Consider the following 27,738-nt stretch of genomic DNA (forward strand, 5'->3'; position numbering starts at 1 on the left):
TTGTGGTAAACTCAATGTTATCGGAAGGTTAACAAATGTGACCGACCTCACCGATTCGGTCTTACTACTACCCACTACTGTTGTACCCTGAACTGGCTCTATACTAGCCAGTGGTCCTTCTGTAGCTCAGTTGGTAGAGCATGGCGCTTGTAACGCCAGGGTAGTGGGTTCGATCCCCGGGACCACCCATACATAACTGTAAGTCGCTTTGGATAAAAGCGTCTGCTAAATGGCATATTATTATATATTATTATGTAGCAACATTTGAAATTGTGTTTTGTACATTGGATAAATGTAGAGACTGAGGTAGAAAATGGTACATCATACACTACAGCTGAGGAACAATGGGGAAGTAATTCTGCTTTGAAAGTTGATAAACTTGTAACCCCACTTTTTAGAAAATGGCCCTTGAATATTTTGGTACCTACTGGAGAGCTCTGTCTACACCCTCTTAAGCTTTAGCCCCACCTATTCAGCATCGTTCACACCCTCTTAAGCCTTAGCCCCACCCATCTCTTTAAGGATTCACATATGAGGCCATGTGCTAAACAGAGTGAGTAGTGTAGTAAACAACCAAAGATTAAGACTAATAGTGGTCAAAGTAGTAACCTACAATAAGGGAAAACTCCAGGTAAAAACATTGTCTAGACATGTTCATGAAATACAATAGATGGCTGTAATCACACCTGGCTAATTTGATGGGTCCTGTATTCATCTGATGAAGTGTTCTGTTTAGACATCTAGCTAACTAAACAATTAACCAGCATAATCCCAACTCCTACTACTGTTAGGTTGTAAATATAGCTAAATAAACAATTAACCGGCATAATCCCATAACTCCTAATACTGTTAGGTTGTAAATATAGCTAACTAAACAATTAACCGGCATAATCCCATAACTCCTACTACTGTTAGGTTCTAAATATAGCTAACTAAACAATTAACCGGCATAATCCCATAACTCCTACTACTGTTAGGTTGTAAATATAGCTAACTAAACAATTAACCAGCATAATCCCAACTCCTACTACTGCTAGGTTGTAAATATAGCTAACAATTAACCGGCATAATCCCATAACTCCTACTGTTAGGTTGTAAATATAGCTAACTAAACAATTAACCGGCATAATCCCATAACTCCTAATACTGTTAGGTTGTAAATATAGCTAACTAAACAATTAACCGGCATAATCCCAACTCCTAATACTGTTAGGTTGTAAATATAGCTAACTAAACAATTAACCGGCATAATCCCATAACTCCTACTGTTAGGTTCTAAATATAGCTAACTAAACAATTAACCGGCATAATCCCATAACTCCTAACTACTGTTAGGTTGTAAATATAGCTACCCCTCTCTAAACAATTAACCAGCATAATCCCTAACTCTCTAATATCCTGACGTAATGTAAACCTTATACATTAACCTCTCTCTATAGACATAATGTAAACCTTATAATTAACTGACATAATGTAAACATTATACATTAACTCTTTCTGACATAATGTAAACATTAGGTTCTAAAGTATAGACTAACTAAACATTATAATTAACTCTGACATAATCATTACCCCCTACCTCAACTAATGACATAATGTAAACGTTATACATTACCTGACTAAACATTATACCCCTCTCTGACATATCCTGACATAATGTAAACCTTATACATTACCCCCTGTTCCTCAGTGACATATCCTGACAATGTAAACATGTAAACCTCCCTCAGTGACATATCCTGACATAATTAAACCCATTACCTCTCTCTGACATATCCTGACATAATGTAAACCTTATACATTACCCCCTGTGCCTCAGTGACATATCCTGACATAATGTAAACATTATACATTACCCTACCTCTTTCTGACATAATGTAAACATTACCCCCTGTGCCTCAGTGACATATCCTGACATAATGTAAACATACATTACCCTACCTCTCTCTGACATAATGTAAACCTTATACATTACCCCCTGTGCCTCAGTGACATATGCTGACATAATGTAAACGTTATACATTACCCTCCCTCAGTGACATATCCTGACAATGTAAACATTATACATTACCCTCCCTCAGTGACATATCCTGACATAATGTAAACCTTATACATTACCCTCCCTCAGTGGCATATCCTGACATAATGTAAACCTTATACATTACCCCCTGTTCCTCAGTGACATATCCTGACATAATGTAAACATTATACATTACCCTACCTCTCTCTGACATATCCTGACATAATGTAAACCTTATACATTACACTACCTCTGACATATCCTGACATAATGTAAATGTTATACATTACCATCCCTCCCTCAGTGACAACCTGACATAATGTAAACCTTATACATTACCCTCCCTCAGTGACATCCTGACATAATGTAAACGTTATACATTACCCTCCCTCAGTGACATATCCTGACATAATGTAAACCTTATACATTATCCCTCAGTGACATATCCTGACATAATGTAAACCTTATACATTACACTGCCCCCCTGACATATCCTGACATAATGTAAAAATGTTATGACATTACCATCCCTCAGTGACCCTGACATGTAAACATTATCCTGACATAATGTAAACAGTTATACATTACCCTCCCTCAGTGACATATCCTGACATAATGTAAACCTTATACATTACCCCCTGTGACATAATCAGTGACAAACCTTATACATTACCCTCCCTCAGTGACATATCCTGACATAATGCCTCAGTGACATATCCTGACATAATGTAAACCTTATACATTACCCCCTGTGCCTCAGTGACATATCCTGACATAATGTAAACGTTATACATTACCCTCCCTCCCTCAGTGACATGAATAAGTATATTTCATATTCTCAGAACCCAACCTGTTATATAATTATTCAACATGTCAAATGACTACAAAACCTTTCATAGAGCTGAAAGCCCACGCATTCTCTTCAACAAATGTACAGTCATGTTGATCTTAGAAGTGTTTACTTTGGCCAGATCAACAGGAAGTATTGACTCTACAGTTAACCCTCTTCATCCACTGGCTGTGACATTACATTATATAACTCTACAGCTAAACCTCTTCATCCACTGGTATCACATTAGATAACTTTATAAAAAATAGTATCCCTTTGAGATGAATTCATGGAAATAGACAAATAATTTGATCAAACATTAAAATATTAAGAGACTAACTAGAAATGATTTCCATAGAAACTAGGTGAAAAGACAGTTCCCTTCTGGAGTACAGTAACCATCCTGGTTCCCTGAGTGTCTGGCGGAAAGTCATAACACCTTAGACCAGGTGTGTGTCACACCTTGGAGAAGGCTGTCAGCAGGGCTCCAGCGAGAACCAATGAGAACGCCATGCCCAGGATGAGGAAGTTACACCAACCCTGAGGACGAGAGGTCATTCAAATCAAAATCAAATCAAATCAAATTTTATTTGTCACATACACATGGTTAGCAGATGTTAATGCGAGTGTAGCGAAATGCTTGTGCTTCTAGTTCCGACAATGCAGTGATAACCAACAAGTAATCTAACTAACAATTCCAAAACTACTGTCTTATACACAGTGTAAGGGGATAAGGAACATGTACATAAGGATATATGAATGAGTGATGGTACAGAGCAGCATACAGTAGATGGTATCGAGTACAGTATATACATATGAGATGAGTGTGTAGACAAAGTAAACAAAGTGGCATAGTTAAAGTGGCTAGTGATACATGTGTTACATAAGGATGCAGTCGATGTTGTAGAGTACAGTATATACATATGCATATGAGATGAATAATGTAGGGTAAGTAACATTATATAAGGTAGCATTGTTTAAAGTGGCTAGTGATATATTTACATCATTTCCCATCAATTCCCATTATTAAAATGGCTGGAGTTGGGTCAGTGTCAATGACAGTGTGTTGGCAGCAGCCACTCAATGTTAGTGGTGGCTATTTAACAGTCTGATGGCCTTGAGATAGAAGCTGTTTTTCAGTCTCTCGGTCCCAGCTTTGATGCACCTGTACTGACCTCGCCTTCTGGATGATAGCGGGGTGAACAGGCAGTGGTTCGGGTGGTTGATGTCCTTGATGATCTTTATGGCCTTCCTGTAACAACGGGTGGTGTAGGTGTCCTGGAGGGCAGGTAGTTTGCCCCCGGTGATGCGTTGTGCAGTCCTCACTACCCTCTGGAGAGCCTTACGGTTGAGGGCGGAGCAGTTGCCGTACCAGGCGGTGATACAGCCCGCCAGGATGCTCTCGATTGTGCATCTGTAGAAGTTTGTGAGTGCTTTTGGTGACAAGCCAAATTTCTTCAGCCTCCTGAGGTTGAATAGGCGCTGCTGCGCCTTCTTCACGACGCTGTCAGTGTGAGTGGACCAATTCAGTTTGTCTGTGATGTGTATGCCGAGGAACTTAAAACTAGCTACCCTCTCCACTACTGTTCCATCGATGTGGATAGGGGGTGTTCCCTCTGCTGTTTCCTGAAGTCCACAATCATCTCCTTAGTTTTGTTGACGTTGAGTGTGAGGTTATTTTCCTGACACCACACTCCAAGGGCCCTCACCTCCTCCCTGTAGGCCGTCTCGTCGTTGTTGGTAATCAAGCCTACCACTGTTGTGTCGTCCGCAAACTTGATGATTGAGTTGGAGGCGTGCGTGGCCACGCAGTCGTGGGTGAACAGGGAGTACAGGAGAGGGCTCAGAACGCACCCTTGTGGGGCCCCCGTGTTGAGGATCAGCGGGGAGGAGATGTTGTTGCCTACCCTCACCACCTGGGGGCGGCCCGTCAGGAAGTCCAGTACCCAGTTGCACAGGGCGGGGTCGAGACCCAGGGTCTCGAGCTTGATGACGAGCTTGGAGGGTACTATGGTGTTGAATGCCGAGCTGTAGTCGATGAACAGCATTCTCACATAGGTATTCCTCTTGTCCAGGTGGGTTAGGGCAGTGTGCAGTGTGGTTGAGATTGCATCGTCTGTGCACCTATTTGGGCGGTAAGCAAATTGGAGTGGGTCTAGGGTGTCAGGTAGGGTGGAGGTGATATGGTCCTTGACTAGTCTCTCAAAGCACTTCATGATGACGGAAGTGAGTGCTACGGGGCGGTAGTCGTTTAGCTCAGTTACCTTAGCTTTCTTGGGAACAGGAACAATGGTGGCCCTCTTGAAGCATGTGGGAACAGCAGACTGGTATAGGGATTGATTGAATATGTCCGTAAACACACCGGCCAGCTGGTCTGCGCATGCTCGGAGGGCGCGGCTGGGGATGCCGTCTGGGCCTGCAGCCTTGCGAGGGTTAACACGTTTAAATGTCTTACTCACCTCGGCTGCAGTGAAGGAGAGACTGCATGTTTCCGTTGCAGGCCGTGTCAGTGGCACTGTATTGTCCTCAAAGCGGGCAAAAAGTTATTTAGTCTGCCTGGGAGCAAGACATCCTGGTCCGTGACTGGGCTGGATTTCATCTTGTAGTCCGTGATTGACTGTAGACCCTGCCACATGCCTCTTGTGTCTGAGCCATTGAATTGAGATTCCACTTTGTCTCTGTACTGACGCTTAGCTTGTTTGATAGCCTTACGGAGGGAATAGCTGCACTGTTTGTATTCAGTCATGTTGCCAGACACCTTGCCCTGATTAAAAGCAGTGGTTCGCGCTTTCAGTTTCACGCGAATGCTGCCATCAATCCACGGTTTCTGGTTAGGGAATGTTTTTATCGTTGCTATGGGAATGACATCTTCGACGCACGTTCTAATGAACTCGCACACCGAATCAGCGTATTCGTCAATATTCCCATCTGACGCAATACGAAACATGTCCCAGTCCACGTGATGGAAGCAGTCTTGGAGTGTAGAGTCAGCTTGGTCTGACCAGCGTTGGGACAGACCTCAGCGTGGGAGTCTCTTGTTTTAATTTCTGTCTGTAGGCAGGGATCAGCAAAATGGAGTCGTGGTCAGCTTTTCCGAAAGGGGGGCGGGGCAGGGCCTTATATGCGTCGCGGAAGTTAGAGTAACAATGATCCAAGGTTTTACCACCCCTGGTTGCGCAATCGATATGCTGATAAAATTTAGGGAGTCTTGTTTTCAGATTGGCTTTGTTAAAACCCCCAGCTACAATGAATGCAGCCTCCGGATAAATGTTTTCCAGTTTGCAAAGTTTGCATTTAAGCAATAGAAGCGATTGACCATATACCACACACCCTTCTCGGGCATCATTGCTTAATTATGCCACGGCATTGTTGAATACTATTCAATTCTGATTGGCTAGAAGGGCATTCTAAGGGGTAATACCAGACGGACAGGTAGTAAAGATGTTGGACACCTCTGAAGGTGGCAGCTAGCATTATTTTACTGTTGTTGCAGCATCTGAGGACCGAATGAGGTGAACATTCACTTCTCCTTCTGCTATCTGAGGAGGTGAACATTCACTTCTGAGGACCTAAGGAGGTGAACATTCACTTCTGAGGACCTAAGGAGGTGAACATTCACTTCTGAGGACCTAAGGAGGTGAACATTCACTTCTGAGGACCTAAGGAGGTGAACATTCACTTCTGAGGACCTAAGGAGGTGAACATTCACTTCTGAGGACCTAAGGAGGTGAACATTCACTTCTGAGGACCTAAGGAGGTGAACATTCACTTCTGAGGACCTAAGGAGGTGAACATTCACTTCTGAGGACCTAAGGAGGTGAACATTCACTTCTGAGGACCTAAGGAGGTGAACATTCACTTCTGAGGACCTAAGGAGGTGAACATTCACTTCTCCTTCTGCTATCTGAGGACCTAAGGAGGTAAACATTCACTTCTCCTTCTGCTATCTGAGGACCTAAGGAGGTGAACATTCCCTAACTCTAACCTAAAGAACGCTTCTTTGACATCACAGGCCAGGACCCAAAGAATGCTTCTCTGTGACATCACAGGCCAGGACCCAAAGAATGCTTCTCTGTGACATCACAGGCCAGGACCCAAAGAATGCTTCTCTGTGACATCACAGGCCAGGACCTAAAGAACGCTTCTCTGTGACATGCTTCTCATAAATCATTTCAAAATTGATCAAATCTCAAATCTAGTGTAAGGCATTTTAGAAGCTTTGCCTCTATAGCTAATACCGGACAACTCACTCTTCATCGCGCAGTCTTCTAAACTCCCCACTCCATTTAATGCCAAGATGTTTAGATGTATTTTTTATTATACTTTTGTAATGTTTTTGTGACGTGAATCATAATTACAGTCTATCAGGTTGCGTGATTTACTCAGTGGATTTATTTTTTATAAAAATGAGTACATGGACAAAGAATTGTGTAGTTGGTACCAAAATGCGAGCATGTTGGTAGGTCTGATACCAGTCAAAAGTTTGGACACCTACTCAAGGATTTTTCTTTATTTTGACTATTTTCTACATTGCAATATAATAGTGAAGATCAAAACTATGACATAACACATGGAATCATGTAATAACCAAAAAAAAGTGTTAAACAAATCAAAATATATTTTATATATTTGAGATTCTTCAAATAGCCACCCTTTGCCTTGATGACAGCATGGCATTCTCTCAACCAGCTTCATGAGTTAGTCACCAGGAATGCATTTCAATTAACAGGTGTGCCTTCTTAATGCGTTTCAGATATTTGTAACTCACAAGTGAAAAAGGTTAACACGTTTCTCTAAGTTTGCTTTGGTAATATATATGGTAACATATTTTTGAATAGAACAGTTACCTACCTTAACCTCCTTAAAGACCACCACTCCCCAAAGAGCTGCAATCAGACCAGGACCCTACAGAGACACAGTAAAGTGGGGCGGCATGGTAGCCAAGTTAGAGCGTTAGACTAGTAACTGGAAGGTTGCAAGTTCAAACCCCCGAACTGACTTGCCTAGTTAAATAAAGGTAAAATAAATAAATAAATACCGCCGTAGCATCAACACAGTACCGCCGTAGCATCAACACAGTACCGCCGTAGCATCAACACAGTACCGCCGTAGCATCAACACAGTACCGCCGTAGCATCAACACAGTACCGCCGTAGCATCAACACAGTACCGCCGTAGCATCAACACAGTACCGCCGTAGTATTAACATAGTACCGCCGCAGTATTAATATAGTACCGCTGCAGTAGTAACAGTACCGCCGCAGTATTAATATAGTACCGCCGTAGTATTAACACAGTACCGCTGCAGTATTAACACAGTACCGCCGTAGTATTAACACAGTACCGCCGTAGTATTAACACAGTACCGCCGTAGTATTAACACAGTACCGCCGTAGTATTAACACAGTACCGCCGTAGTATTAACACAGTACCGCCGTAGTATTAACACAATACCGCCGTAGTATTAACACAGTACCGCTGTAGTATTAACACAGTACCGCTGTAGTATTAACACAGTACCGCTGTAGTATTAACACAGTACCGCTGTAGTATTAATATAATACCGCTGTAGTATTAATATAATACCGCTGTAGTATTAATATAGTACCGCTGCAGTAGTAACAGTACCGCTGTAGTATTAATATAATACCGCTGTAGTATTAATATAATACCGCTGTAGTATTAATATAATACCGCTGTAGTATTAAAGTATAATATAGTACCGCCGTAGTATTAATATAGTACCGCTGCAGTATTAACACAGTACCGCTGTAGTATTAACATAGTACCGCTGTAGTATTAATATAATACCGCTGTAGTATTAATATAATACCGCTGTAGTATTAATGTAATACCGCTGTAGTATTAATATAGTACCGCTGCAGTAGTAACAGTACCGCTGTAGTATTAATATAATACCGCTGTAGTATTAATATAATACCGCTGTAGTATTAATATAATACCGCTGTAGTATTAATGTAGTATTAATATAGTACCGCCGTAGTATTAATATAGTACCGCTGCAGTATTAACACAGTACCGCTGTAGCATCAACACAGTACCGCCGTAGCATCAACACAGTACCGCCGTAGCATCAACACAGTACCGCCGTAGCATCAACACAGTACCGCCGTAGCATCAACACAGTACCGCCGTAGTATTAATATAGTACCGCCGCAGTATTAATATAGTACCGCTGCAGTAGTAACAGTACCGCCGTAGTATTAACACAGTACCGCCGCAGTATTAACACAGTACCGCTGTAGTATTAACACAGTAACGCCGTAGTATTAACACAGTAACGCCGTAGTATTAACACAGTACCGCCGTAGTATTAACACAGTACCGCCGTAGTATTAACACAGTACCGCCGTAGTATTAACACAGTACCGCCGTAGTATTAACACAGTACCGCCGTAGTATTAACACAGTACCGCCGTAGTATTAACACAGTACCGCCGTAGTATTAACACAGTACCGCCGTAGTATTAACACAGTACCGCCGTAGTATTAACACAGTACCGCCGTAGTATTAACACAGTACCGCCGTAGTATTAACACAGTACCGCTGTAGTATTAACACAGTACCGCTGTAGTATTAATATAATACCGCTGTAGTATTAATATAATACCGCTGTAGTATTAATATAATACCGCTGTAGTATTAATATAATACCGCTGCAGTATTAATATAGTACCGCTGCAGTAGTAACAGTACCGCTGTAGTATTAATATAATACCGCTGTAGTATTAATATAATACCACTGTAGTATTAATATAATACCGCTGTAGTATTAATGTAGTATTAATATAGTACCGATGTAGTATTAATGTAGTATTAATATAGTACCGCCGTAGTATTAATATAGTACCGCTGCAGTATTAACACAGTACCACTGTAGTATTAACACAGTACCGCTGTAGTATTAATATAATACCGCTGTAGTATTAACACAGTACCGCCGTAGTATTAACACAGTACCGCCGTAGTATTAACATAGTACCGCCGTAGTATTAACATAATACCGCCGTAGTATTAATATAATACCGCCGTAGTATTAACACAGTACCGCCGTAGTATTAACACAGTACCGCTGTAGTATTAACACAGTACCGCTGTAGTATTAACACAGTACCGCTGTAGTATTAATATAATACCGCTGTAGTATTAATATAATACCGCTGTAGTATTAATATAATACCGCTGCAGTAGTAACAGTACCGCTGTAGTATTAATATAATACCGCTGTAGTATTAATATAATACCGCTGTAGTATTAATATAATACCGCTGTAGTATTAATGTAGTATTAATATAGTACCGCCGTAGTATTAATATAGTACCGCTGCAGTATTAACACAGTACCGCTGTAGTATTAACACAGTACCGCTGTAGTATTAATATAATACCGCTGTAGTATTAATATAATACCGCTGTAGTATTAATATAGTACCGCTGCAGTAGTAACAGTACCGCTGTAGTATTAATATAATACCGCTGTAGTATTAATATAATACCGCTGTAGTATTAATATAATACCGCTGTAGTATTAACATAGTACCGCCGTAGTATTAACACAGTACCGCCGTAGTATTAACACAGTACCGCCGTAGTATTAACACAGTACCGCTGTAGTATTAACATAGTACCGCTGTAGTATTAACATAGTACCGCTGTAGTATTAACACAGTACCGCCGTAGTATTAACATAGTACCGCTGTAGTATTAACACAGTACCGCTGTAGTATTAACACAGTACCGCTGTAGTATTAACATAGTACCGCTGTAGTATTAACACAGTACCGCCGTAGTATTAACACAGTACCGCTGTAGTATTAACATAGTACCGCTGTAGTATTAACACAGTACCGCCGTAGTATTAACACAGTACCGCCGTAGTATTAACACAGTACCGCCGTAGTATTAACACAGTACCGCTGTAGTATTAACACAGTACCGCTGGCTGTAGTATTACTATAATACCGCTGGCTGTAGTATTAATATAATACCGCTGGCTGTAGTATTAACTATAATACCGCTGGCTGTAGTATTAATATAGTACCGCTGTAGTATTAATATAGTACCGCTGTAGTATTAATATAGTACCGCTGTAGTATTAATATAGTACCGCTGTAGTACTAATGTAGTATTAATATAGTACCGCTGTAGTATTAACATAGTACCGCTGTAGTATTAACATAGTACCGCTGTAGTATTAACATAGTACCGCTGTAGTATTAACATAGTACCGCTGTAGTATTAACATAGTACCGCTGTAGTATTAACATAGTACCGCTGTAGTATTAACATAGTACCGCTGTAGTATTAACATAGTACCGCTGTAGTATTAACATAGTACCGCTGTAGTATTAACATAGTACCGCTGTAGTATTAATATAATACCGCTGTAGTATTAATATAATACCGCTGTAGTATTAATATAGTACCGCTGTAGTATTAATATAGTACCGCTGTAGTATTAATATAGTACCGCTGTAGTATTAATATAGTACCGCTGTAGTATTAATATAGTACCGCTGTAGTATTAATATAGTACCGCTGTAGTATTAATATAGTACCGCTGTAGTATTAATATAGTACCGCTGTAGTACGTACTGACGTAGTATTAATATAGTACCGCTGTAGTATTAATATAATACCGCTGTAGTACATACTGACGTAGTATTAATATAGTACCGCTGTAGTATTAATATAATACCGCTGTAGTATTAATATAGTACCGCTGTAGTACATACTGACGTAGTATTAATATAGTACCGCTGTAGTATTAATATAATACCGCTGTAGTAGTAACATAATACCGCTGTAGTAGTAACATAATACCGCTGTAGTATTAACACAGTACCGCTGTAGTATTAACACAGTACCGCTGTAGTATTAACACAGTACCGCTGTAGTATTAACACAGTACCGCTGTAGTATTAACAGTACCGCTGTAGTATTAACGCAGTACCGCTGTAGTATTAACGCAGTACCGCTGTAGTATTAACGCAGTACCGCTGTAGTATTACTATAATACCGCTGGCTGTAGTATTAATATAATACCGCTGTAGTATTACTATAATACCGCTGGCTGTAGTATTAATATAATACCGCTGTAGTATTAATATAATACCGCTGTAGTATTAATATAATACCGCTGTAGTATTAATATAATACCGCTGTAGTATTAATATAATACCGCTGTAGTATTAATATAATACCGCTGTAGTATTAATATAATACCGCTGTAGTATTAATATAGTACCGCTGTAGTATTAATATAGTACCGCTGTAGTATTAATATAGTACCGCTGTAGTATTAATATAGTACCGCTGTAGTATTAACATAATACCGCTGTAGTATTAATATAGTACCGCTGTAGTATTAATATAGTACCGCTGTAGTATTAATATAATACTGCTGTAGTATTAATATAATACCGCTGTAGTATTAATATATATATATATATGCCATTTAGCAGACGCTTTTATCCAAAGCGACTTACAGTCATGTGTGCATACATTCTACGTATGGGTGGTATTAACGAACCCACTACCCTGGCGTGCGCCATGTAGTAACTGAGCTACAGAAGTAATATAATACCGCTGTAGTATTAATATAGTACCGCTGTAGTATTAATATAATACCGCTGTAGTATTAATATAATACCGCTGTAGTATTAATATAGTACCGCTGTAGTACTAATATAGTATTAATATAGTACCTCTGTAGTAGTAATACTCACCGTGGTTATTATGGGGAAACTGACCACAGCACTCAGGTAGGTGTTGGCCAGAAACCAGCAGCAGGTAGCAATACCCCACATCACCCCAGAGACAAAGCCTGGATGAAAATACACACAGTGTAAATAACCCTACAATCTAACCAGGCAGTGTAGCACTAGTCTGGGTGTGTGTGTACCAGGGAGTATAACTCTCTAGGTGGGTGTGTGTGTACCAGGGAGTATAACTCTCTAGGTGTGTGTGTGTGTGTGTGTGTACCAGGGAGTATAACTCTCTAGGTGTGTGTGTGTGTGTGTGTGTACCAGGGAGTATAACTCTCTAGGTGTGTGTGTGTGTGTGTGTGTACCAGGGAGTATAACTCTCTAGGTGTGTGTGTGTGTGTGTGTGTGTGTGTGTACCAGGGAGTATAACTCTCTAGGTGTGTGTGTGTGTGTGTGTGTGTGTGTGTGTGTACCAGGGAGTATAACTCTCTAGGTGTGTGTGTACCAGTGTGTGTGTGTGTCTCTAGGTGTGTGTACCAGGGAGTATAACTCTCTAGGTGTGTGTACCAGGGAGTATGTCTGTAGGTGTGTGTACCAGGGAGTATAACTGTGTGTGTGTGTACCAGGGAGTATAACTCTCTAGGTGTGTGTGTGTGTGTGTGTGTGTGTGTGTGTGTGTGTGTGTACCAGGGAGTATAACTCTAGGTGTGTGTACCAGGGAGTATAACTCTAGGTGTGTGTACCAGGGAGTATAACTCTAGGTGTGTGTACCAGGGAGTATAACTCTAGGTGTGTGTACCAGGGAGTATAACTCTAGGTGTGTGTACCAGGGAGTATAACTCTAGGTGTGTGTACCAGGGAGTATAACTCTAGGTGTGTGTACCAGGGAGTATAACTCTAGGTGTGTGTACCAGGGAGTATAACTCTAGGTGTGTGTACCAGGGAGTATAACTCTAGGTGTGTGTACCAGGGAGTATAACTCTAGGTGTGTGTACCAGGGAGTATAACTCTAGGTGTGTGTACCAGGGAGTATAACTCTAGGTGTGTGTACCAGGGAGTATAACTCTAGGTGTGTGTACCAGGGAGTATAACTCTAGGTGTGTGTACCAGGGAGTATAACTCTAGGTGTGTGTACCAGGGAGTATAACTCTAGGTGTGTGTACCAGGGAGTATAACTCTAGGTGTGTGTACCAGGGAGTATAACTCTAGGTGTGTGTACCAGGGAGTATAACTCTAGGTGTGTGTACCAGGGAGTATAACTCTAGGTGTGTGTACCAGGGAGTATAACTCTCAGGTGTGTGTACCAGGGAGTATAACTCTAGGTGTGTGTACCAGGGAGTATAACTCTAGGTGTGTGTACCAGGGAGTATAACTCTAGGTGTGTGTACCAGGGAGTATAACTCTAGGTGTGTGTACCAGGGAGTATAACTCTAGGTGTGTGTACCAGGGAGTATAACTCTAGGTGTGTGTACCAGGGAGTATAACTCTAGGTGTGTGTACCAGGGAGTATAACTCTAGGTGTGTGTACCAGGGAGTATAACTCTAGGTGTGTGTACCAGGGAGTATAACTCTAGGTGTGTGTACCAGGGAGTATAACTCTAGGTGTGTGTACCAGGGAGTATAACTCTAGGTGTGTGTACCAGGGAGTATAACTCTAGGTGTGTGTACCAGGGAGTATAACTCTAGGTGTGTGTACCAGGGAGTATAACTCTCTAGGTGTGTGTACCAGGGAGTATAACTCTAGGTGTGTGTACCAGGGAGTATAACTCTCTAGGTGTGTGTACCAGGGAGTATAACTCTAGGTGTGTGTACCAGGGAGTATAACTCTCTAGGTGTGTGTACCAGGGAGTATAACTCTCTAGGTGTGTGTACCAGGGAGTATAACTCTCTAGGTGTGTGTACCAGGGAGTATAACTCTCTAGGTGTGTGTACCAGGGAGTATAACTCTCTAGGTGTGTGTGTACCAGGTAGTATAACTCTCTAGGTGTGTGTGTACCAGGTAGTATAACTCTCTAGGTGTGTGTGTAAGTCGCTCTGGATAAGAGCGTCTGCTAAATTACTTAAATGTAAATGTAAATGTGTACCAGGGAGTATAACTCTCTAGGTGTGTGTGTACCAGGGAGTATTGCTCTAGGTGTGTGTACCAGGTAGTATTGCTCTAGGGTAGACTCTAGGTGAGTGTACCAGGTAGTATTGCTCTAGGGTAGACTCTAGGTGTGTGTACCAGGTAGTATTGCTCTAGGGTAGACTCTAGGTGTGTGTACCAGGTAGTATTGCTCTAGGGTAGACTCTAGGTGTGTGTACCAGGTAGTATTGCTCTAGGTGTGTGTACCAGGTAGTATTGCTCTAGGGTAGACTCTAGGTGTGTGTGTACCAGGTAGTATTGCTCTAGGTGTGTGTACCAGGTAGTATTGCTCTAGGGTAGACTCTAGGTGTGTGTACCAGGTAGTATTGCTCTAGGGTAGACTCTAGGTGTGTGTACCAGGTAGTATAGACTAGGTGTGTGTACCAGGTAGTATTGCTCTAGGGTAAACTAGGTGTGTGTACCAGGTAGTATTGCTCTAGGGTAGACTCTAGGTGTGTGTACCAGGTAGTATTGCTCTGGGGTAGACTCTAGGTGTGTTCTTCATGGCAGCGCAGTAGATCAGGAAGTAGACCGTACTGGTCAGGAATATCCCACTGAACTGGGCAAACACATAGTCCAGATCTATATATACACACACACACACACACACACACACACACACACACACACACACACACACACACACACACACACACACACACACACACACACACACACAACACACACACACACACACACACAGAGAGGAAAGAAAATATCAGCCAGGTGCTGCTGGAGATAGAGATGTATAGAGATCACAACGTATCCCTGCCATTATGGTGGCACCATAGAGATGTATAGAGATCACAACGTATCCCTGCCATTATGGTGGCACCATAGAGATGTATAGAGATCACAACATTGTATCTCTGCCATTATGGCACCATAGAGATGTATAGAGATCACAACATTGTATTTATGGTGGCACCATAGAGATGTATAGAGATCACAACATTGTATCTCTGCCATTATGGTGGCACCATAGAGATCGTAACGTTGTACCTCCATTTGAAAGTAGTACATTTTCTTCTTCTTTTGATGTTTCAAAAAAGTGCAAAGCTAATATTTACCGATTTACCGCCACCTGCAGTGCTGGAGCCATGAACTGAATCTTTTGACATAAATGTATTATGGCCACTAGATGGCGGTCATATAGCTTAAAGCCATTTACAAACCATGCAACTCAATGTGAAGAAGATAATGCTCTGATCAAGGCCGGCCCGCTCATTAGGCAGGATTAGGCACTAAACTAACCAAGACGCACCTCCAACAATAACTAAAATCTCAAACAATTCTTCCCAAAAACAAAAGACAATCTCTCTGCAGCGGTAAAGGGGAGAGACGGGTAATGCAGCTGTAAAGGGGAGAGACGGGTAATGCAGCTGTGAGGGGAGAGACGGGTAATGCAGCTGTGAGGGGAGAGACGGGTAATGCAGCTGTGAGGGGGAGAGACGGGTAATGCAGCTGTGAGGGGAGAGACGGGTAATGCAGCTGTGAAGGGGAGAGACGGGTAATGCAGCTGTGAAGGGGAGAGACGGGTAATGCAGCTGTGAGGGGAGAGACGGGTAATGCAGCTGTGAGGGGAGAGACGGGTAATGCAGCTGTGAAGGGGAGAGACGGGTAATGCAGCTGTGAAGGGGAGAGACGGGTAATGCAGCTGTAAAGGGGAGAGACGGGTAATGCAGCTGTGAAGGGGAGAGACGGGTAATGCAGCTGTGAAGGGGAGAGACGGGTAATGCAGCTGTGAAGGGGAGAGACGGGTAATGCAGCTGTGAAGGGGAGAGACGGGTAATGCAGCTGTGAAGGGGAGAGACGGGTAATGCAGCTGTAAAGGGGAGAGACGGGTAATGCAGCTGTAAAGGGGAGAGACGGGTAATGCAGCTGTAAAGGGGAGAGACGGGTAATGCAGCTGTGAAGGGGAGAGACGGGTAATGCAGCTGTGAAGGGTAGAGACGGGTAATGCAGCTGTGAGGGGAGAGACGGGTAATGCAGCTGAAGGGGAGAGACGGGTAATGCAGCTGAAGGGGAGAGACGGGTAATCCAGCTGTGAAGGGGAGAGACGGGTAATCCAGCTGTAAAGGGGAGAGACGGGTAATGCAGCTGTGAAGGGGAGAGACGGGTAATGCAGCTGTGAAGGGGAGAGACGGGTAATGCAGCTGAAGGGGAGAGACGGGTAATGCAGCTGTGAAGGGGAGAGACGGGTAATCCAGCTGTAAAGGGGAGAGACGGGTAATCCAGCTGTAAAGGGGAGAGACGGGTAATGCAGCTGTAAAGGGGAGAGACGGGTAATGCAGCTGTAAAGGGGAGAGACGGGTAATGCAGCTGTGAAGGGGAGAGACGGGTAATGCAGCTGTGAAGGGGAGAGACGGGTAATGCAGCTGTGAGGGGGAGAGACGGGTAATGCAGCTGAAGGGGAGATACGGGTAATGCAGCTGTGAAGGGGAGAGACGGGTAATGCAGCTGTGAAGGGGAGAGACGGGTAATGCAGCTGTAAAGGGGAGAGACGGGTAATGCAGCTGTAAAGGGGAGAGACGGGTAATGCATCGGTAAAGGGGAGAGACGGGTAATGCATCGGTAAATGGGAGAGACGGGTAATGCAGCTGTTAGGGGGAGAGACGGGTAATGCAGCTGTTAGGGGGAGAGACGGGTAATGCAGCTGTAAAGGGGAGAGACGGGTAATGCAGCTGTGAAGGGGAGAGACGGGTAATGCAGCTGTAAAGGGGAGAGACGGGTAATGCAGCTGTAAAGGGGAGAGACGGGTAATGCATCGGTAAAGGGGAGAGACGGGTAATGCAGCTGTAAAGGGGAGAGACGGGTAATGCATCGGTAAAGGGGAGAGACGGGTAATGCATCGGTAAAGGGGAAAGACGGGTAATGCAGCTGTGAGGGGGAGAGACGGGTAATGCAGCTGTGAGGGAGAGAGACGGGTAATGCAGCTGTGAAGGGGAGAGACGGGTAATGCAGCTGTAAAGGGGAGAGACGGGTAATGCAGCTGTAAAGGGGAGAGACGGGTAATGCAGCTGTAAAGGGGAGAGACGGGTAATGCATCGGTAAAGGGGAGAGACGGGTAATGCATCGGTAAAGGGGAAAGACGGGTAATGCAGCTGTGAGGGGGAGAGACGGGTAATGCAGCTGTGAGGGAGAGAGACGGGTAATGCAGCTGTGAAGGGGAGAGACGGGTAATGCAGCTGTAAAGGGGAGAGACGGGTAATGCAGCTGTAAAGGGGAGAGACGGGTAATGCAGCTGTAAAGGGGAGAGACGGGTAATGCAGCTGTGAAGGGGAGAGACGGGTAATGCAGCTGTGAAGGGGAGAGACGGGTAATGTAGCTGTGAGGGAGAGACGGGTAATGCAGCGGTAAAGGGGAGAGACGGGTAATGCAGCTGTAAAGGGGAGAGATGGGTAATGCAGCTGTGAAGGGGAGACGGGTAATGCAGCGGTAAAGGGGAGAGACGGGTAATGCAGCTGAAGGGGAGAGACGGGTAATGCAGCTGTGAGGGAGAGAGACGGGTAATGCAGCTGTGAGGGAGATAGACGGGTAATGCAGCTGTGAAGGGGAGAGACGGGTAATGCAGCTGAAGGGGAGAGACGGGTAATGCAGCTGTGAGGGAGAGAGACGGGTAATGCAGCTGTGAGGGAGATAGACGGGTAATGCAGCTGTGAAGGGGAGAGACGGGTAATGCAGCTGTGAGGGAGAGAGACGGGTAATGCAGCTGTGAAGGGGAGAGACGGGTAATGCAGCTGTGAAGGGGAGAGACGGGTAATGCAGCTGTAAAGGGGAGAGACGGGTAATGCAGCTGTGAAGGGGAGAGACGGGTAATGCAGCTGTGAAGGGGAGAGACGGGTAATGCAGCTGTGAGGGAGAGACGGGTAATGCAGCTGTGAGGGGGAGAGACGGGTAATGCAGCTGAAGGGGAGAGACGGGTAATGCAGCTGTGACGTACCAAACTGGCTTGCCCCAGTGAAGCGGCTGTCATGATGTGCTGCGTGGTTCTTAATGTAGAGAACTGGAACAAAAGAGGTACCGTACAACAAACCTGCTGCCACAGCTAGGACAGAACCACTGGAGGGAGAGGGGGAGAGAGAGAGAGAGATGGGGAGAGAGATTAGAACACACAGCTAGGACAGAACCACTGGAGGGAGAGGGGGGAGAGAGAGAGAGGGGAGAGAGATTAGAACACACAGCTAGGACATAGAACCACTGGAGGGAGAGGGGGGAGAGAGATTAGAACACACAGCTAGGACAGAACCACTGGAGGGAGAGGGGAGAGAGATTAGAACACACAGCTAGGACAGAACCACTGGAGGGAGAGGGGGAGAGAGATTAGAACACACAGCTAGGACAGAACCACTGGAGGAGAGGGGAGAGAGAGATTAGAACACACAGCTAGGACAGAACCACTGGAGGGAGAGGGGGAGAGAGATTAGAACACACAGCTAGGACAGAACCACTGGAGGGAGAGGGGGAGAGAGGGGGGAGAGAGATTAGAACACACAGCTAGGACAGAACCACTGGAGGGAGAGGGGGAGAGGAGAGAGGGGGAGAGAGATTAGAACACACAGCTAGGACAGAACCACTGGAGGGAGAGGGGGAGAGAGAGAGGGGGAGAGAGATTAGAACACACAGCTAGGACAGAACCACTGGAGGGAGAGGGGGAGAGAGATTAGAACACACAGCTAGGACAGAACCACTGGAGGGAGAGGGGAGAGAGAGAGGGGGAGAGAGATTAGAACACACAGCTAGGACAGAACCACTGGAGGGAGAGGGGGAGAGAGATTAGAACACACAGCTAGGACAGAACCACTGGAGGGAGAGGGGAGAGAGATTAGAACACACAGCTAGGACAGAACCACTGGAGGGAGAGGGGGAGAGAGAGAGGGGGAGAGAGATTAGAACACACAGCTAGGACAGAACCACTGGAGGGAGAGGGGGAGAGAGAGAGGGGGAGAGAGATTAGAACACACAGCTAGGACAGAACCACTGGAGGGAGAGGGGGAGAGAGATTAGAACACACAGCTAGGACAGAACCACTGGAGGGAGAGGGGGAGAGAGATTAGAACACACAGCTAGGACAGAACCACTGGAGGGAGAGGGGAGAGAGAGATTAGAACACACAGCTAGGACAGAACCACTGGAGGGAGAGGGGGAGAGAGAGAGGGGGAGAGAGATTAGAACACACAGCTAGGACAGAACCACTGGAGGGAGAGGGGAGAGAGAGATTAGAACACACAGCTAGGACAGAACCACTGGAGGGAGAGGGGGAGAGAGATTAGAACACACAGCTAGGACAGAACCACTGGAGGGAGAGGGGGAGAGAGAGAGGGGGAGAGAGATTAGAACACACAGCTAGGACAGAACCACTTAGAGGGGGAGAGAGATTAGAACACACAGCTAGGACAGAACCACTGGAGGGAGAGGGGGAGAGAGAGAGGGGGGAGAGAGATTAGAACACACAGCTAGGACAGAACCACTGGAGGGAGAGGGGGAGAGAGAGAGGGGGAGAGAGATTAGAACACACAGCTAGGACAGAACCACTGGAGGGAGAGGGGGAGAGAGATTAGAACACACAGCTAGGACAGAACCACTGGAGGGAGAGGGGGAGCTGATTAGAACACACAGCTAGGACAGAACCACTGGAGGGAGAGGGGGAGAGAGATTAGAACACACAGCTAGGACAGAACCACTGGAGGGAGAGACAGTCCCTTTATCCTCTTGTTTTTTTAGGCTGACAGTCCCTTTATCCTCTTGTTTTAGGCTGACAGTCCCTTTATCCTCTTGTTTTAGGCTGACAGTCCCTTTATCCTCTTGTTTTAGGCTGACAGTCCCTTTATCCTCTTGTTTTAGGCTGACAGTCCCTTTATCCTCTTGTTTTAGGCTGACAGTCCCTTTATCCTCTTGTTTTAGGCTGACAGTCCCTTTATCCTCTTGTTTTAGGCTGACAGTCCCTTTATCCTCTTGTTTTAGGCTGACAGTCCCTTTATCCTCTTGTTTTAGGCTGACAGTCCCTTTATCCTCTTGTTTTAGGCTGACAGTCCCTTTATCCTCTTGTTTTAGGCTGACAGTCCCTTTATCCTCTTGTTTTAGGCTGACAGTCCCTTTATCCTCTTGTTTTAGGCTGACAGTCCCTTTATCCTCTTGTTTTAGGCTGACAGTCCCTTTATCCTCTTGTTTTAGGCTGACAGTCCCTTTATCCTCTTGTTCTAGGCAGTGATTTTCTGCTCAAACAGTGCAAGCCTCCCGCTCTGCAAATGTTAAGCGTGTCGAGCCTATGTTAAGATGAGATACGTACACCAGTCTTTTGGTCCGCGGTCTTAGTGTGTCGACCCACGAGTCATCAGACGACGTCCCACCATCTGCATTGACACACTACACACACACACACAGTATTAAAATCTGCTCCACATTGATCAGCATCCAGACGGTTGTAGAGTGACTAGGAACAGCAGTGTCTCACGCCGTCTATGAGTAGTGGCTCCTCCTCTTCTGGTCTGGAGGACTGACTGTGAACATCACTCTTCACAAAGAAGAAGATCACAGCACTGAGGAGAGAGAGCAGTGTTACACACCACCATACACCCTGTTACACACCACCATACACCCTGTTACACACCCTGTTACACACCACCAAACACCCTGTTACACACCAAACACCGTTACACACCCTGTTACACCACCATACACCCTGTTACACACCACCATACACACCACCAAACACCCTGTTACACACCACCAAACACCCTGTTACACACCACCAAACACCCTGTTACACACCACCAAACACCCTGTTACACCAAACACCCTGTTACACACCACCAAACACCCTGTTACACACCACCAAACACCCTGTTACACACCACCAAACACCCTGTTACACACCACCATACACACCACCAAACACCCTGTTACACACCACCAAACACCCCGTTACACACCACCAAACACCCCGTTACACACCACCAAACACCCCGTTACACACCACCAAACACCCCGTTACACACCACCAAACACCCCGTTACACACCACCAAACACCCCGTTCCACGTTCCACACCACCCGTTCTACACCCCCGTTCCCACCACGTTCCACACCCGTTCCACACCCGTTCCACGTTCCACACCCGTTCCCGTTCCCGTTCCACACCCGTTCCCCGTTCCACACCCGTTCCACGTTCCACGTTCCACGTTCCCCGTTCCGTTCCACGTTCCGTTCCCGTTCCACACCCGTTCCACGTTCCCGTTCCACGTTCCACACCCCGTTCCACGTTCCACCCGTTCCCGTTCCACGTTCCACCCCCGTTCCACGTTCCCACACCCCGTTCCACGTTCCACACCCCGTTCCACGTTCCACCCCGTTCCACGTTCCCACCCGCCCACGTTCCCACCCGTTCCACGTTCCACCCCGTTCCACGTTCCACACCCCCGTTCCCGTTCCCACGTTCCACCCCGTTCCACGTTCCACACCCCGTTCCACGTTCCACACCCGTTCCACGTTCCACACCCCCCGTTCCACACCCCCGTTCCCACCCCGTTCCACGTTCCACACCCGTTCCCGTTCCCACCCGTTCCACGTTCCACACCCGTTCCACGTTCCCACCCCGTTCCACGTTCCACACCCCGTTCCACGTTCCACACCCCGTTCCACGTTCCACACCCCGTTCCCGTTCCACACCCCCGTTCCACACCCCGTTCCACACCCCCGTTCCACACGTTCCACGTTCCACCCCGTTCCACGTTCCACACCCCGTTCCCACCCGTTCGTTCCACACCCCGTTCCACGTTCCACACCCCGTTCCACACCACGTTCCACACCCGTTCCACACCACGTTCCACACCACGTTCCACACCACGTTCCACACCACGTTCCACACCACGTTCCACACCCTGTTCCACAAGCCTTCACACCCTGTTCCACAAGCCTTCACACTCTGTTCCACAAGCCTTTACACTCCGTTATACCCCCCCTTCCCCCCCCCGCTACACCCCCCACCACCACAAAAACACCCCTCATTACCTGAGCAGACAGCATCCTGCTCCACAGTAGTTGAGTGTTGGGTTAGAAACTTCCTCAGCATCGATCCCAAACCAGCCAAACCTAGAGATACACACACAGTGTATTGTAAGGGTGTGTGTGGTGTGTGTGTATCTCTAGGTTTGGCTGGTGTGTGCGCGCACGTACCTGGAGCTTGCCCAACCAATGAGGAGGTTGAAAGAGGCCCAGATGAGGAGGCCCAGACCCAGACCGATGGTTTTCACTATGGGGACCACCGTGATGTTACCTACACACACACACAAACACATGGATTAAATACTGACCTGTAGCCCAGAGGGCCCCCCCCCCCTCAGCATGGCTAGAGGTATACTGACCTGTAACCCAGACAGCCCCCCTCAGCATGGCTAGAGCAAACAATGCAGGTGTAAAAGCATACTGACCTGTATACTGCCTGTAACCCAGTATACTGACCTGTAACCCAGACAGCCCCCCCTCAGCATGGCTAGAGGGATACTGACCTGTAACCCAGACAGCCCCCCTCAGCATGGCTAGAGGTATACTGACCTGTAACCCAGACAGCCCCCCCCCAGCATGGCTAGAGGGATACTGACCTGTAGCCCAGATGCCCCCCCAGCATGGCTAGAGGGATACTGACCTGTAGCCCAGCCCTAGAGGGATAGATAGCCCCCCCCAGCATGGCTAGAGGGATACTGACCTGTAGCCCAGATGCCCCCCCCAGCATGGCTAGAGGGATACTGACCTGTAGCCCAGATGCCCCCCAGCATGGCTATTGGGATACTGACCTGTAGCCCAGATGCCCCCCAGCATGGCTAGAGGGATACTGACCTGTAGCCCAGATGCCCCCCCAGCATGGCTAGAGGGATACTGACCTGTAGCCCAGATGCCCCCTCAGCATGGCTAGAGGGATACTGACCTGAAGCCCAGATGCCCCCCCAGCATGGCTAGAGGTATACTGACCTGCTAGAGAGGTATACTGACCTGTAGCCCAGATGCCCCCCCCCCAGCATGGCTAGAGGGATACTGACCTGTAGCCCAGATGCCCCCCCAGCATGGCTAGAGGGATACTGACCTGTAGCCCAGATGCCCCCCCCAGCATGGCTAGAGGGATACTGACCTGTAGCCCAGATGCCCCCCAGCATGGCTAGAGGGATACTGACCTGTAGCCCAGATGACCCCCCCCAGCATGGCTAGAGGGATACTGACCTGTAGCCCAGATGCCCCCCCAGCATGGCTAGAGGGATACTGACCTGTAGCCCAGATGCCCCCCCAGCATGGCTAGAGGGATACTGACCTGTAGCCCAGATGCCCCCCCAGCATGGCTAGAGGTATACTGACCTGTAGCCCAGATGGCCCCCCCAGCATGGCTAGAGGTATACTGACCTGTAGCCCAGGTGCCCCCCAGCATGGCTAGAGGGATAATGACCTGTAGCCCAGATGCCCCCAGCATGGCTAGAGGGATACTGACCTGTAGCCCAGATGCCCCCCCAGCATGGCTAGAGGTATACTGACCTGTAGCCCAGATACCCCCCCAGCATGGCTAGAGGTATACTGACCTGTAGCCCAGACGGCCTCCCCAGCATGGCTAGAGGGATACTGACCTGTAGCCCAGATGCCCCCCCCAGCATGGCTAGAGGTATACTGACCTGTAGCCCAGATGGCCCCCCAGCATGGCTAGAGGTATACTGACCTGTAGCCCAGACGGCCTCCCCAGCATGGCTAGAGGTATACTGACCTGTAGCCCAGATGGCCCCCTCCCAGCATGGCTAGAGGGATACTGACCTGTAGCCCAGATGCCCCCTCCCAGCATGGCTAGAGGGATACTGACCTGTAGCCCAGATGCCCCCCCCCCCAGCATGGCTAGAGGGATACTGACCTGTAGCCCAGATGCCCCCCCCCAGCATGGCTAGAGGTATACTGACCTGTAGCCCAGATGGCCCCCCAGCATGGCTAGAGGTATACTGACCTGTAGCCCAGATGGCCCCCCAGCATGGCTAGAGGTATACTGACCTGTAACCCAGACGCCCCCAGCATGGCGAGAGGTATACTGACCTGTAGCCCAGATGGCCACCCCCAGCATGGCTAGAGGTATACTGACCTGTAGCCCAGATGGCCCCCCCAGCATGGCTAGAGGTATACTGACCTGTAGCCCAGATGGCCCCCCCCAGCATGGCTAGCGGCCAGAAGGTGGGAGACCCCAGAATAATGTTGACCACCAGAGAGACGCTCCAGACTGCTGCACACAGCACCCACTGGAAGAACAGACCTGCAACACACACACAAATCAAATGTTATTAGTCACATACACCTGCGGTACCACAGTGCCAACAGCCGTAGCAAAGGTGAGTTGGACACACCTGGGGTGCATTCAGCAGGACACAGTGTTTAGGAAATGTTCAGATATAAATGTATAATATACAATGTATAATAAGGAATCACATGAGCTCTCTTCATTGTATTTCTCTGATTTGGCAAATGAACGTGGCCCTGCCTTTCTTACTCAACAGCATCATTGATTAGTGATGACGTAGCCTAATCAATCAGTGATCGATAAGTATTACACAATAAGGAAAGTTGCGTTTGGAAAGCCTCGGGGAACAGTGGAAAGTTCAGAACACATAACATGTAATCGTACAGGAAAGAAGGTTAAACAATGTCAAGTTACCAGACCCACGAAACACCAGGAATAAACCAAGTGTTGTCTTTTAAAGCCGTTTAACCGGTTCTCGGTTAACACGTTGAGTAAACTAGCTGACGTTAGTTCTGAAGGCGTTGAACTCATTATACATTTGTCTCGCTTCGTCCTTACCGTCTCCGGTGGGTATCTTCTTCACGGGGACAAAGTTGGAACCGTAAAACAGAACGGCCACCCCGCACGAGACGAAGCCGTAGGTTAGTTCGGTGCCGTTGGACGAGTTAGTCACGAGCTGCACCGAATACTTCCCGAGTTGTCCGGTATTCTCACCTGAAACAAGCACAAACTGGTCTGACACAGTAGTAGCCCATACAGACCCGTAGGAAATGACAAGAGACCTCCGGTAACAAACCTGTAGATGTATTCAATTCGGCGTCACATTGTACCGCATGTAGTGTCGCGAGGAGCAGACAAACACTGCTAACAACACTCAACAATAACATGACGACTAGATACGAGCTGACTACTAACCTAGCCTACATTAACCAGCTGTTTCAATATACTACTTAGACATTAACGGTGTAGACCGGTTCTACAACTCTGCAAGATACTGACAACTGCGGTGCGGAGGAGATACACTTCCGTGTACATCACATGACCACCGCGTACATCACATGACCACCATGCGGTTCATTTTGCACTGCTGGGCAATATTAACCCAAAAGATGGTGGATAAATAAGAGTTTTACTCAGGCCGTTTTACAATTGGAGAATTGTTGTTGTTAATGTTCCTGTCAGTGTAAGTTTCCTCTTTCTGCTCTTCCCGTGTGAGCTCCTGGTTCCTCCATAATATCTGTCATGCTCACGCAAGAGAGGGAACAGCTGGCTCTGGGTCTACTTGTTGGACTCGTTCGAGCAGATTACTTTTATCAAAGGTGGTCACCACCATGTTGGTCACAGTCTTCTAAAGTGTGTTGCTTTATGGGAATAAAAATATTCCGAATTGCACCTACATATTGACTGCATGAATTTGACAAAAATCATGTCATGAAGTTCTGACTGCAGTCGACTGCAAGTTTCTGCAGTTGACCCTGAAGCCATCGCTGCATTGTGGGAGGATCTATTGTCAACCAATCATTAGGGTGTTTTTGTTTGACCCACGCAAACCTGACCAAAGATATGACTGAAACAGGAACCAATTTTGCCACATTAGAGTTCGCCAGCTTGTAGTCCTGAAACCTGGAAATAAATGACCTCTGGTTCGTTCAGCCATCCCTATGGGGAAATAATAGGGGTTTGGAAAAAGGTCGGAGGTTAACAGGTTTAGATATCAATCAGTTAACATGACCTTTTTGAGAGAGAGCGACAGAGAGAGAGATGCTTTTCTCATGCCCCTACTTTCTCACAGGCCCTCATTAGCATATGACCAATCAGGTTGCAATGTGCAAATAACACCACATCTCTCCTTTTCACAGAACAAAGAATAGACTGCCTTTGTCTCAGCAGATTTGAAGGGATTATTCTGCCTTTGTCTCAAAGGACCTCAAGGGATTATTCTGCCTTTGTCTCAAAGGACCTCAAGGGATTATTCTGCCTTTGTCTCAACAGACCTGAAGGGATTATTCTGCCTTTGTCTCAGCAGACCTCAAGGGATTATTCTGCCTTTGTCTCAGCAGACCTGAAGGGATTATTCTGCCTTTGTCTCAGCAGACCTGAAGGGATTATTCTGCCTTTGTCTCAGCAGACCTCAAGGGATTATTCTGCCTTTGTCTCAAATGAATTGAAGGCATTATTCTGCCTTTGTCTCAGCAGACCTGAAGGGATTATTCTGCCTTTGTCTCAAAGGACATGAAGGGATTATTCTGCCTTTGTCTCAAAGGACATGAAGGGATTATTCTGCCTTTGTCTCAGCAGACCTCAAGGGATTATTCTGCCTTTGTCTCAGCAGACCTCAAGGGATTATTCTGCCTTTGTCTCAGCAGACCTGAAGGGATTATTCTGCCTTTGTCTCAGCAGACCTGAAGGGATTATTCTGCCTTTGTCTCAAAGACATGAAGGTATTATTCTGCCTTTGTCTCAGCAGACCTGAAGGGATTATTCTGCCTTTGTCTCAGCAGACCTCAAGGGATTATTCTGCCTTTGTCTCAAATGACCTGAAGGGATTATTCTGCCTTTGTCTCAAAGGACCTGAAGGGATTATTCTGCCTTTGTCTCAGCAGACCTGAAGGGATTATTCTGCCTTTGTCTCAGCAGACCTGAAGGGATTATTCTGCCTTTGTCTCAGCAGACCTGAAGGGATTATTCTGCCTTTGTCTCAGCAGACCTGAAGGGATTATTCTGCCTTTGTCTCAGCAGACCTGAAGGGATTATTCTGCCTTTGTCTCAAAGACCTGAA

At 46.3% G+C, this 27,738-nt stretch overlaps 1 protein-coding gene across 1 annotated transcript; it reads right to left on the bottom strand.

Moving 5' to 3' along the window:
- Positions 1-2,962: 2,962 nt before the first annotated feature.
- LOC124021175 (transmembrane protein 144-like) lies at positions 2,963-26,331 on the bottom strand. The gene is made up of 12 exons (XM_046336524.1): positions 25,756-26,331; positions 25,518-25,673; positions 24,852-24,974; positions 22,877-22,976; positions 22,712-22,792; positions 21,157-21,241; positions 20,992-21,068; positions 18,646-18,764; positions 15,165-15,284; positions 12,599-12,696; positions 7,701-7,754; positions 2,963-3,389 (listed from the first exon to the last, which is right to left on the bottom strand). Exons 1-12 carry the CDS (start codon positions 25,844-25,846, stop codon positions 3,306-3,308), a joined length of 1,188 nt encoding a protein of 395 aa, XP_046192480.1. The 5' UTR covers positions 25,847-26,331; the 3' UTR covers positions 2,963-3,305.
- Positions 26,332-27,738: the final 1,407 nt, after the last annotated feature.

This window comes from Oncorhynchus gorbuscha, unplaced genomic scaffold (assembly GCF_021184085.1).
Source record: "Oncorhynchus gorbuscha isolate QuinsamMale2020 ecotype Even-year unplaced genomic scaffold, OgorEven_v1.0 Un_scaffold_1076, whole genome shotgun sequence".
Taxonomy (NCBI): Eukaryota; Metazoa; Chordata; class Actinopteri; order Salmoniformes; family Salmonidae; genus Oncorhynchus; species Oncorhynchus gorbuscha.

Bases quoted from the DNA above. Each gene is read 5' to 3' on its own strand.
- LOC124021175 (XM_046336524.1), bottom strand. From the start codon at position 25,846: ATGTTATTGTTGAGTGTTGTTAGCAGTGTTTGTCTGCTCCTCGCGACA. The intron at 25,674-25,755 runs GTTTGTTACCGG...TGCTTGTTTCAG, and splicing joins CGAATTGAATACATCTACAG to GTGAGAATACCGGACAACTC. The intron at 12,697-15,164 runs GTACACACACCT...ATTTTCATCCAG, and splicing joins CCCCAGAGCAATACTACCTG to GCTTTGTCTCTGGGGTGATG.